The 12,451-nt window shown below is 43.6% G+C and overlaps 1 protein-coding gene across 1 annotated transcript in view; it reads left to right on the top strand.

Annotated features, from left to right (window-relative positions):
* LOC113816884 (beta-1,4-glucuronyltransferase 1) overlaps positions 1 to 10,899 on the top strand; it is a 12,789-nt gene extending 1,890 nt beyond the window's left edge. The window contains exons 2-7 of the mRNA XM_070131140.1: positions 1 to 574; positions 1,136 to 1,285; positions 1,626 to 1,830; positions 2,582 to 2,781; positions 3,240 to 3,401; positions 6,345 to 10,899. The exon at positions 1 to 574 is cut by the window's left edge and continues 202 nt beyond it. Coding sequence (XP_069987241.1) covers positions 1 to 574; positions 1,136 to 1,285; positions 1,626 to 1,830; positions 2,582 to 2,781; positions 3,240 to 3,401; positions 6,345 to 6,542 — 1,489 coding nt within the window. The 3' untranslated portion in view covers positions 6,543 to 10,899. The remainder of the gene's footprint in view (positions 575 to 1,135; positions 1,286 to 1,625; positions 1,831 to 2,581; positions 2,782 to 3,239; positions 3,402 to 6,344) is intronic.
* Positions 10,900 to 12,451: the final 1,552 nt, after the last annotated feature.

Raw genomic sequence — 12,451 nt, 5'->3', positions numbered from 1 at the left:
CGCGGATGAGGGCGTCGTGGCACCGCCGCAACTCGCCGCGGGGAGCCCCGCTGCGCCCCCGCTCGCGCAGCAGGGTTCGGCGCCCCTCCACCTACCGCCCTTGTCGCCCGAGCTGCTGCCCGAGGGCGCCGCCGCTCCCGCCGAGCTCCACGACATGTCCCTCGGGGGGCGGAGGACCCTCGGGCAACGCGTGGCCGACGAGCCGCACCCGGACGGCGGCGCGGCCCCGGGGGCGTCGTCGCCGTCTGCCGCAGCCGCAGGGGGCGAGCCGGAGGAGCCGCCTCGGGAGGTGCAGGAGAGCGCGGGCGTGACGGAGCAGCTGGTGGCGGAGCCGATCGTGACGGAGCCGCCCGACCCGCCGCTGGACTCGCAGGAGCGCAAGATGTACGGCGACCTGCGCGAGTGCTCGACGCGCTCGCTGCGCCCCTTCTACCAGCAGCGCGGCGACTACTGGGTGCTGGAGAACTACGTCCCCGCCGCCCTCGCCTTCCGCTGCGACGAGTCCATCACTTACACCACCCACGGCGACTTCACCTTCCTCGACAACCTGGAGCCGCTCACCTCCAGGTGGCAGGTCAGGCGCGCACCCCTGGGGCGCAGATAGAGTCAGGGGCAAAGGCATAGGCTTTGACATTAGAAATTGCACAGACTTAGGCATAGCCATAGACCTAGACATTAGTAGAGGCAGATATAGGCATAGATATAATACAAAAATAAGTACAGGCATAGAGATAGACATATAGACATATATAGTAGACATATGGACAGACATACACAGACATAGAGTATATCTATCTGTCTATTTTTATATCTCAGTCTTTGTCCCGGATGATAATGATAGTAATGATAGTCACTAATGATAGAATAATTTGTAATGATATGTAGGCCGTTGTACTCTGAGTGATGAAACAGCTGATAATAACAGTAATAGTAATAATATTTGGAAAAAGCTAGTGCCTACTGATAATAAAAATAGTATTGATAATAGATCCTGAATGATAACATGCCATTAATGATAAATAACCTTCAACTTGCGCACACCATCATCACCCCCTCCTCCCAACACCACCACTAACCTCGCCCCCCTCTCCCCCTCCTCCCAACACCACCACTGACCTCGCCCCCCTCCCCCCAGGGCCCAGTGAGCGTGGCGGTGTACGCCCCGGGGACGGACTTCAACGACACCGTCAATACCATCCTGTACCTGCGCGACTGCTGGGCGGAAGGCATCAAGAAATACGTGACCTTTCACCTCTTTTTCCACGTCTCGCACACGCCCAAGAAGGTCAGTGGTTTGTGGGGATATCTTCTTTTTTTAAGTTTTTATTTATTTGTTTTTATTTTGTTTTTTGTTTTTTATTTTCGAGAGGTTGTTGATTTTTGTTGTTTTCGTTACATGTTTTTTGTTTATGTATTTATTTTAGATGATGTTTTTTTCATTATCTTTGTTACCACTTTATCCGCGTTATTTGTGTATTTTATTTATTTGATTAAATAAGGAATTATTTTCAATATTATAACTGTTTCTGTGTGCATGCGTGGATACATACATATATGTCCGCATGTATACGTGTTGCACGCGTGGAAAAAAAAATCCATCCCCCCCTCCCCTCCCGTCCCCTTAGGTGCCGACGACGGAGGAGCTGCTGCGGCGCAAGACGGACTGCGCGCAGGAGCCTCCGCGCTGGACCAACGTGACCACGTACCGCCAGAAGAAGAAGCTGCTGTACCCCGTCAACGTGGCCAGGAACACGGCGAGGCAGGCCGTGCAGACGTACTTCGTGCTGCCCTCCGACGTCGAGCTCTATCCGTCCGTCAATTTCATTCCAGGTAGAGAGAGGAGATTTTTTGAAGGGGGGAGGGGAGGGTGGAGGGAAAGGGGGTAGGGGGAGGGAAGAGGGTGGTAAGGGGAGGGGAGAAAAGAGGAGGGGAGGGGAGGAAGGAGGAGGGTAGGGGAGAAAAGAGGAGGGTGGGGGAGAGAAGAGGAGGGTAGGGGAGGAAAGAGAAGGATAGGGGAGGAAAGAGGAGGGTAGGGGAGGAAAGAGGGGGGTAGGGGAGGAAAGAGGGGAGTTAGGGGAGGAAAGATGGGTTAGGGGGAGGGAAGGAAGGCGGTAGGAGGGAGGGGAATGGGTGGTTGGGGGAAAGGGGTTAGGGGTTTGAGGAAGGGAGGAGAGGGTAGGTGGAGGGAAAGGGGGTAAGGAGGAGGGAAGACTAGGGGAGGGAGGGTCGTTTCATGGTTGGTTTTGTTATTACATTTGTCTTTTTAGTTTTTCTTTTGTTTTATTCTGTTTTTTTTTCTTTATTCCTTCCTTTTCTCCTCTCTGTGTCTGTCTGTTTGTTTGTCTGTCTCCCTCCCTCCCTCCCTATCTGTCTCCCTCCCTCCCTCCCTCCCTCCCTCTCCCTCTCCTTCTCCCTCTCCCTCTCCCTCTCCCTCTCCCTCTCCCTCTCCCTCTCCCTCTCCCTCTCCCTCTCCCTCTCCCTCTCCCTCTCCCTCTCCCTCTCCCTCTCCCTCTCCCTCTCCCTCTCCCTCTCGATCTCACATAATCTCTCCCTCTCATCTCTCTAATCCCCTCCCTTTCAGAATTCTTCAAGATGCTGAAGAAGCCCGACGTCTCCAACAGCACCAACCCTCGCGTGTACGTCTTCTCCATCTTCGAGGTGCGGGACAACGTGACGGCCCCCGAGACCAAGGGCGACCTGCAGCGCATGCTCAAGAAGGGCGACGCCATCCCCTTCCACAAGAACGTGTGCGCCAAGTGTCATAACGTGCCTATGTCGAAGGTGAGAGGGTGTATGGGAGGGGGAGGGGTGGGCGTGGGGGGAAGGGTGGGTGTGGGTGTGGTTGTAGGATTGGGTGATGGTTGAGGGTGGCAATACCTAATACCAAGACTCGGATCATTATATGGTTATACAGATACAGACTGATTGGACATTTTCGATTCGCGTTTCGTAAGTGTTGGCACTTGCGATTGTGAAAAAAAGAGGCGCGGAGGCTTAAGGTGCCTACTTTTGATCCTTTTTCCCTTCTTTATTCTTCTCCTTTTTCGCTTCTTTATTCGTCTCCTTTTTCTCTTCTTTATTCTTCTCCTTTTTCGCTTCTTTATTCGTCTCCTTTTTCTCTTCTTTATTCTTCTCCTTTTTCTCTTCTCTATTCTTCCTCCTCTTTCACAAAGCCAAGCCCGGCGCGCCCTCGCCCTCGCACAGACAGACAGCCCCTCACCGCCCCTTCCCTCCCCCAGGAGTGGATCGCCGCGCCGCTACAGCCGGGGATGTCGGTGTTCCACGTGGGCAAGCGCCAGCCGCCGTACCACAAGTGGGAGCCCATCTACGTCGGCACCAACAAGGAGCCCCTGTACGACGAGCGCCTCTCCTGGGAGGGCAAGAGCGACAAGATGACGCAGGTGAGTGAGTGAGTGAGTGAGTGAGAGTGAAGAGAGAGAGTGAGTGAGTGAAGAGAGTGAGTGTGTGAGTGAGTAAAGAGAGTGAGTGAGAGTGAGTGAGTGAGTGAGAGCGAGAGCGAGCATGGGAGGGGGGGAGAGAAGGTGGGAGGGGGGTGGAGAGGGGGAAAAGATAGGAGGTGGAGGGATGAAGGAAGAAGGGAACAGGAAGGAGGAGGGAGAGGAGGGAGGGGAGAGATGGGGAGAGCCGATAAGAGGGGAAGAATGAAAGGTGAAGGTGAAAGGGAAAAAGGGGAGAAGACAGGAGAGAGAGAGAGAGGGAAGAGAGGGAGAGGAGATTGGGGAAAGAGAGACAGAAGATGAAAAGAAGAGGGGGAGAGAGAGGATAGGTGAGCGAGGGAGGGAGAGAAAGTGGGAAGGAGAGGGAGGGGGAAGAGGTAGAGAGAGTGAGAAAAGATGGGAGAGAGAGGAGAGGGGCGAGGGAGAGTGAGAGAATATCGGAGAGAGAGGGGAAGGGTGAGAGAAGGAGAAAAGATGGGAGGAAGATGAAGGTTGGAGAGGAGGGAAGATGAGAGGGAGAAAAAGGGGGAGGGGTGGGAGGCGGGGACAGATAGAAAGGGAGTAGTACAATATGTGAATGAGTGAAAGGCAAGAAGAGAAAAGGTTAAAATGTGAGAGAGAAGGAGAGAAAGAAATGGAAAGAGAGAGCTGGAGATGGAGAGAAAGAGAGGGAAAGAGAGAGCTGGAGATGGAGAGAAAGAGATGGAAAGAGAGAGCTGGAGATGGAGAGAAAGAGAGGGAAAGAGAGAGCTGGAGAAGAAGAGAAAGAGATGGAAAGAGAGAGCTGGAGATGGAGAGAAAGAGATGGAAAGAGAGAGCTGGAGATGGAGAGAGAGAGAGGGAAAGAGAGAGCTGGAGATGGAGAGAAAGCGAGGGAAAGAGAGAGCTGGAGATGGAGAGAAAGAGAGGGAAAGAGAGAGCTGGAGATGGAGAGAAAGAGAGGGAAAGAGAGAGCTGGAGATGGAGGGAAAGAGAGAGCTGGAGATGGAGAGAAAGAGAGGGAAAGAGAGAGGTGGAGATGGAGAGAAAGAGAGAGCTGGAGATGGAGAGAAAGAGAGAGCTGGAGATGGAGAGAAAGAGAGAGCTGGAGATGGAGAGAAAGAGAGAGCTGGAGATGGAGAGAAAGAGAGAGCTGGAGATGGAGAGAAAGAGAGAGCTGGAGATGGAGAGAAAGAGAGAGCTGGAGATGGAGAGAAAGAGAGAGCTGGAGATGGAGAGAAAGAGAGAGCTGGAGATGGAGAGAAAGAGAGAGCTGGAGATGGAGAGAAAGAGAGAGCTGGAGATGGAGAAAAAGAGAGGGAAAGAGAGAGCTGGAGATGGAGAGAAAGAGATGGAAAGAGAGAGCTGGAGATGGAGAGAAAGATAGAGCTTGAGATGGAGAGAAAGAGAGAGCTGGAGATGGAGAGAAAGAGAGAGCTGGAGATGGAGAGAAAGAGAGAGCTGGAGATGGAGAGAAAGAGAGAGCTGGAGATGGAGAGAAAGACAGGGAAAGAGAGAGCTGGAGATGGAGAGAAAGAGAGGGAAAGAGAGAGCTGGAGATGGAGAGAAAGAGATGGAAAGAGAGAGCTGGAGATGGAGAGAAAGAGATGGAAAGAGAGAGCTGGAGATGGAGAGAAAGAGATGGAAAGAGAGAGCTGGAGATGGAGAGAAAGAGATGGAAAGAGAGAGCTGGAGATGGAGAGAAAGAGAAGGAAAGAAAGAGCTGGAGATGGAAAGAGAGAGCTGGAGATGGAGAGAAAGAGAGGGAAAGAGAGAGCTGGAGATGGAGAGAAAGAGAGGGAAAGAGAGAGCTGGAGATGGAGAGAAAGAGAGGGAAAGAGAGAGCTGGAGATGGAGAGAAAGAGAGGGAAAGAGAGAGCTGGAGATGGGAAGAAAGAGAGGGAAAGAGAGAGCTGGAAATGGGAAGAAAGAGAGGGAAAGAGAGAGCTGGAGATGGAGAGAAAGAGAGAGATGGAGCTGGAGATGGAGAGGGAGAAAGAGCAGGGGAAGAAAAGGAAAGATTGAGCAAGAAAGAGAGAGAGAGAGAAGGAGAGAGACAGAGAGAGACACAGGCAGAGAGAAAGAGAAAGAGGAGAGAGCGGAGAGAGAGATAGATTGAGATTAAGATTAAGATTAAGAGAAAGGGAGATAGAGAAGAAAAAAGAGAAAGAAAATGGAAGGAAGGAAGGTAATTTTGTGTGCATCTGTGCTATCACATTCCTGTCCATGTGTGTGCGTGTGTTCTGGCATGTGTAGTTCGACTGTTCAATATTTACTGAAGTGTGGTAAGGATTATTTTTGGGTGTAAATTTTATTAATATATTCTCTTGCACACTCCCACTGCATTCACACTCACGTGCACATTCACATACACACACACTCCCATAATTCAGACATTTCAAACTCTCATGCAATCCCACTGCTCTCGCTTTCACTTACTCCCAATGCAATCACATTCACAGCCTCAAACAAAAGCTCACTCAAAATGCACTCTAGCATTACTTGATTTATTCTGTAGATCTCTAACCTCCCTTCCATGAAATTAAAGTTAAATGATCTCATAAAAATATGTAAGTAAGCATTAATTAGATTTTAAGGTGGTGGAAGAACTGGATGCCATCAAATATGCGGTAAAATGATTAATCCCCGTCAGACTTTATTCACAGCTGTACCGTAGCATTAATGTGCCATAAAATCATGAATAATTTGTTTGCAGATATGAAATCTACTAATTTGGAAGTAAGAAAAATCGCTCTCCCTTTTTATTTCTCCAGACCTGCTCTCTTTCAAATCCGTTTAATACCATAAATCCGCCATAGGCTGACATCCATACTTCCCTCTCTTGTTTTTAGATATCCAGTGCCGTAACTATAGCACAAAATCCTACATCACTCCTTATTCCCGCAGATGTACATTCTATGTGTCCGCGACTACGAGTTCCACATCATGGACAACGCCTTCTTGGTCCACCGTCCAGGGATCAAGAAGCTGCACAAGGACCCCTCCCGGGACCGCGTTGTGGCCAAGCAGAACACGGCCATCCGCACCAAGATCCTGCCGGAGTATAAGACCATGTTCGGGTATCGGAAAAGCTGCGTTATTTAAGGAAGGCGATTTTTAGGCCAGGGTTGGGTGGTGATGGGATGGGGGGTATTCTGGGATGGGTGAGGGGGGCGAGGTAGGGTGGGACGGGCTTCGATTTGGAGTTAGTGTTTCGTGAAGAGTTTTTGATTTTCTTGATGTTTTGTAGATTTGTTTAATCTTTCTTTTTCTTTCGTTGTTTTGATGTTTGGATTTACTCCTTATGATATAAGGAAATAAGAGTGATTTAGATGTTAAGATTTTTTGAGGTTAAAATGCAATGTTATATAAGTATTGATTTTCCACATCTTGTTATGCCAAGAGTAACAATATGGGGGAATGTTTATTATTTTTTTTTATTTGTCAGAGTGATTAATAGTAAAAAATATGTATCATGATGATTATGATGGAAAGTTTTATATGCATCAGACTGACAGAAATTAAAAGAACTGTTATACTTTGTATGAGTTATAGCATAAATGGACTGTATGATTTCATAGCTTATATTGTACAGTGGAAAAAGTTTATAATGACGTTAGACATATTGTTACCTTCGTGATGCAGCAATTTACGATAAGGAATATTGGGCCTTATGGTGACGGGGTTCTGTATGTGTATGTATTCATTCTCAGCGGCGTGTATAGACCTCCGGAGGGGCAGGGGGGCTCCTTTGAAAATCAGGGCAGCCGTAGGACTTAAAAGGCAAATTTTTTCCTTGATTTTTCTCCATGAAGGAACCTTTTTCTTTTCCTGATTTTGACCTAAAGGCTTTTTCGTGTGAAGAGGGAAAGTGGAGAGTTGTTTTTTGATTTGTGGGTAATTAATTCTTGAGAAACTACAAGTTGATTTTTTAGTGTAGTTATGGTGAAGAAATGAGTCTGATATGAAATATCAGTCCTCATATTGTGTAAGAAATATTTCGAAGTTTTATATCCAATGAAAAAATATTTAATACTAAAGGAAACCCAGTGCATCATTTTTGATAGGATTAAGGAGTGAAAATCTTATCAATCATTTATCAACATGATTAATCTGGGATTGATAACAAGAACAAAAACATGAACATAAACGTCAGGGATTGGTTTAAGTTTCTCATCCTATGTGATATGTTATAACCGCAGCTTCTTTTGGAATTTGTTAAGAAAATAGACAGGTTAATAAGCATGGTGGTAAGGGTATATATAATGGGGATCGATCTATTAGCGAGTTATTAGAGAAAGGAGTGTTCAAAAATGATAATGAAGGTATTCTGATACAGGGGCTTATATAAGTACTCATTACTAGGAGTGAAGCAGTGTGAGTGAAACATGGATTGATGTAAATAAAGAACTATGAATGTTGCAACAGATTAGCAGAGGTTGAAAAGGGAAACAAAGGAACGAGGTTTTTGTTCTAAGAATAAACTCGAGGTTAGACAAGCCTTTAGCTTTCCAAGTGTGGGAGTGTGTGCATGTGTGTGTCAGTGTGTACAAGAGCCTATGTGTAGACATCTGTGTATGCATGTGTTTGTGTCTGCTTATCTTTGTCTATGTCTGTGCCTTATGGTAGGAATTCTTAATCTACTGCATAAGGGTCATGTTGTAAGGGAATCAAGCAGATAGTGATTGTTTGTATATATTATCCAGGTTTATTGTTTGATTAGTAAATGCTGTGTTAAGATATTAGTTATTTACACCTGCACACACAAACACATGCATGCCAACGCACCCATACGCACACGTACACTCACACTCACACTCACACTCACACACACTCACACACATTTATAGTTATAAACACATCTATAGTTGTACACTGATATACATATCTTTTATTTGCTGTGTATGGTGCCTTTGTGGTCACTGCAACCTATGAAATCTATGTTACATATCACAATAGGGGGAAGTCTGCGGAAAGTGTCTCCATTGCAAGACAGAAAAGGGAGATTTATTTCCATTTCATATCATGCTGAACATTCCTGTTATAGATGTTTGTATTAGTTTTATGGTAGTGTTTATTTTAGTTTTAAAAGTGTGTTGTCCAGATACAAGAGTTCCTGCCGATGAAATGGGGTGACTGGATGTTTTGTATTTTGCAATATACAAGATAGGTAATGGTCCTCCCCAACTTCACTTTCCTCTACATGAGAGAGTGATGTCCTGTCATTTTTCTTCCAAATATTTTATGTAAATGATAATGTGGGATGGGATGGGAGGGGGACGAGTCATCTAGAAAGAAAGAAAATTTGTTTTTGATTTGGAATATAAAGTCAGTATTCTTTACAAGATTTCTAAACTTCGAAACCCATCTTGTGTATTTCAGCTATTTGAACCAGATTTTAGGGAAGACTCAATTAATATAAATTGACTTGTGTAATAGAATGATGTAGTAGAGAAGTGTATATGATTATAGTTAAAGTATTTCATTAGTCAAATACTTTCTGAATACTGAAGATGCCAAGTCCTCTATGTGAGGAACTATAAGCTTCACTTGTAAGTTTAGAGTCTTATACATCTATTTTTTCATTAAGTAGTAATAAGATGGAGTCTATAGGCAGCAGTACAACCATTTTCTATTCATACAGTTTTTGAGATGAGTAACGCATCTTCACTTACGGTTTGTCTTCAGTGACATTCACGCCACTACTGGTATTGGGGAGAGAGGAGTTAATGATATGGAGGGCAGAAAAGAAAAAATACTTATTGTAGTTTTATCATTTTTATTTTATTATCATTATCATTTTTTATAATGGTAATATTTTATTTCCACACATTTGAGTGGTAAAATCAAGTTTCAAGTTTCTTATCTGCACTGTTGCCATTTCTTCCCAATAAGCTGTGCTATAAATTGTAAATTTTACATCTTTTCAGTCATTATTTTGACAAAAATGTGTATTTGGGATAAGAGATTCGGATTATAGATTGAATATTGGCCATATCATTGCTGTTCTTGGTTTCACAATTTTTACTTGTTGGTTTGGCCCTTTGATCTTAATTCTTTTTTTCTGTCTTTGTCCTTTTTATTTTTTCAATCCTCTAATTTCTTTTAAAGAATTTGGTCGTTCTCATTGATTCTTCTCTTATATATTTTTCCGTTTTCTTACTGTTTCTCTCAATTTTCATCTTTCCACCTTTTTCCCCCTCAATTTACCTGTCTATCCTTAATTTTTCTCATTTTTGCTTTTCACCTTAATTGTCATTTTACAGCTTTTTAGAATATTTTCCCATATTTTCCTCTGATTAATGTCATGTTAACATACATTACGTTTTCTTCATTCCCATTTCGCTTCCCCCTCCTCTTGTTAGGTTTCTAAGAAATAACTGAAAGACTTGAGTGTGAATAATGCCTCGGTCAATTTATGAATTGTGCATTTATCAAGTAATGGGGGTAAATAAACAATGGAAACAGGATAAAGACAAGGAATAATGTTTTACTGATTTTTTTGATTACTTTTGTTCTTGTGATAAGGAGTTCTGGCTTGTAATGTTTTAAATTGAGTGATTGGTTTGACGAGTTATTCAGGGGATGAAGTTTGCATATCCAATATTGACATTTTCTGCAATGAGTTTTGTATTTATTCTTACCATAACTGTGAAATATGGTTCATTACAACTTCTTATGTATAGTATTTGCTCAACGAGTGACATCTTGCAATAGGTAAAATATAAATGCTATATGGAGAAGAAAGGGAAAAAGTGGGCTGTTAAAATATTAATATTGCATTTATTTAAAAGCTTTCCATCCAGCGTACTAAGTATCCAGTGCCTATTTGTGTGTATACGTATGTTTAAATTTATATACATACATGTATTTGTTTCCTACACACTGTCAATGCCTAGTGCCTTAGAGGAGCATATGGAAAACTTGTTAGTGTGGTTGCATTTCTTACTATATATATATATATATATACACACAATGTGATATATTTTTGAGGGTGTTTTACTATCGTGAATTTGTCCATATATTTGTGTGGGAAATTTGGAAAGTATGCTTTCTTTTTCTGAGAGGAGTCATCAAGGAGTTTTTGCGTAATGTGTGGTTTCATTAGAAATAGAGATAGTGGGAATACCATATTAAGATATTTTACTGCATAACAAAAATCCTGCAAGCCAATTCATTATTTATATTCTTATGAAAAAGACTGGAAAATCACTTACGTTTATGTTTGAGAGAAATTTGAGTACTTCGGAAAGTTTGATTCTTTGTTATAAACAAAGATGCCGTTTTAACAAAGAGCATTTTTTTCCTATTTTTTCACGCCATTTCCATATATATATTTATAGACTCTTTTTAGCGAGTCATCATCTGTCATCTGTATTTGATTTTTTTCAAATGTGAAAATGTATATATATTTTTATTTCAGTTTCTCTGATGATTTCCTAATAAAAGTGTATACACAAAATGTGTAGTCTCTGTCCTTGCAATTTATAAAATGTTTTTATGTTCTTGTCTGACATTCGTGGTGAGGCTGGCTGGCTTCTGTGTTAAGCCTGTCAATCATTAATGATAAAAAGTAGCTCCACTTGAACAAGTTTATTATAAAAGTAATAAAATACACAAATAATAAAATACACAAATAACAGTTTGGAGTCTAAAAGAACACAAAGGACTTTCCAATGGGATGGTATTGGAGCAGGGCACCGCATAAGGAGAAAGGAGGTTGAGCATCTACAAGTGAGTAAGAAAAAAGGATGGAGAAAGAATTGGAGGTAGAAAAGCAAAAGCTGTGATTAGTGGCCCAAGATATTAGTGATATTACAGAGCTGGTAGAGAGCTATTATGGACGGGCGAGGTAAAGGTTAATTCGTCCACATACAGGAGTGACAAATTGGAGGTCGAACGAACTATAACAGCAAAGTGGAAGGTGCTGCTGAACACACAGCCTTGAGGGACACTTTCGAACTGTGGATAAGTTGATAAAGAGGTGATTTTGACATGGGGTGCGCGATCGGAGAGCAATGAATCTGAAGGAATTTTCAAAGATGCCAAGATGCCACATTAAATATAAGTTAACCATCAGTTCAAGTAGTTAGCACACGCAGTTAGTTAGAGCAATGGGGCGGTAATCTTGAGGGAAAGCACCAGATTTATTGGGTTTCAAGAAGGGGAGAACGAGGGATTTATGCCAAAGAGAAGGAAAATTTCCTGTCCAGATATGGTTGAGGAAGGACAGAGTAAGACAAGAGGTGTCAGCATATGGTAATGAATACGGTCAGGAGTTTTGTGTAAAGGACAAGGGGATGGGAATGCGGTCTTGATGGAGGCTTTGTGGTGAGAAAGAACTACTGATCTAGCTGAAATATGCACCAAGTACAGTAATGACTTGTAGATGTATGGAGGAAGGAGGCAGGATAAGGGGATAGTTTCCTGTCAGTTTATGGATACGCCGCCAGACAGCAGAAAGAAATATAGATATATATATATATATAGAGGAAACAATTATGGCAATGGATTGTAATGCAGTTACTGATTGTGTGGTGGAAACAGATGGACACTTTTCATTAAGTTCCACCATGGACCACATTTAGAGGTATTGTGTAGAGGCTAGGAATATGGCTTTAAAGGTAGCACTCAGAACAGGAACCATGAAAAACAGCACATCTGAAGTGGAAGAGAAGGATGGTGGGAATATAATAGAGATAAAAGTATGCCAGCGGGAAAGTTTCAAAGGCAACAAAGTTTGATGGGGTGGGAAAGTGAGAAGTAAATAGAGGCACAAAAAAAAGCTGTGCAAGGGACTAGCTTGAAAAGGAGGTACAACATATGGGGGAAAAAAATGTGTCTCGAAGTAAGAGGGGAAGAAACCGGGGGGTGGGACGGGATCAAGGGTTGGTGGGGGACCTGGGAACAGCAGTTACAAAAAGGTGTCATGTGTATATCCAGGAGGGAACTGATGGACCCTCACCGTCGTATCCGAGGCTGCTTGGCACTTCCCAGCCATCCTTGTAATGTAG

The sequence above is a fragment of the Penaeus vannamei genome, chromosome 16 (genome assembly GCF_042767895.1).
Source record: "Penaeus vannamei isolate JL-2024 chromosome 16, ASM4276789v1, whole genome shotgun sequence".
Classification (NCBI taxonomy): Eukaryota; Metazoa; Arthropoda; class Malacostraca; order Decapoda; family Penaeidae; genus Penaeus; species Penaeus vannamei.
The sequence above is the reverse complement of the archived record's forward strand: the minus strand, read 5'-3'. Positions and strand labels throughout refer to the sequence as shown.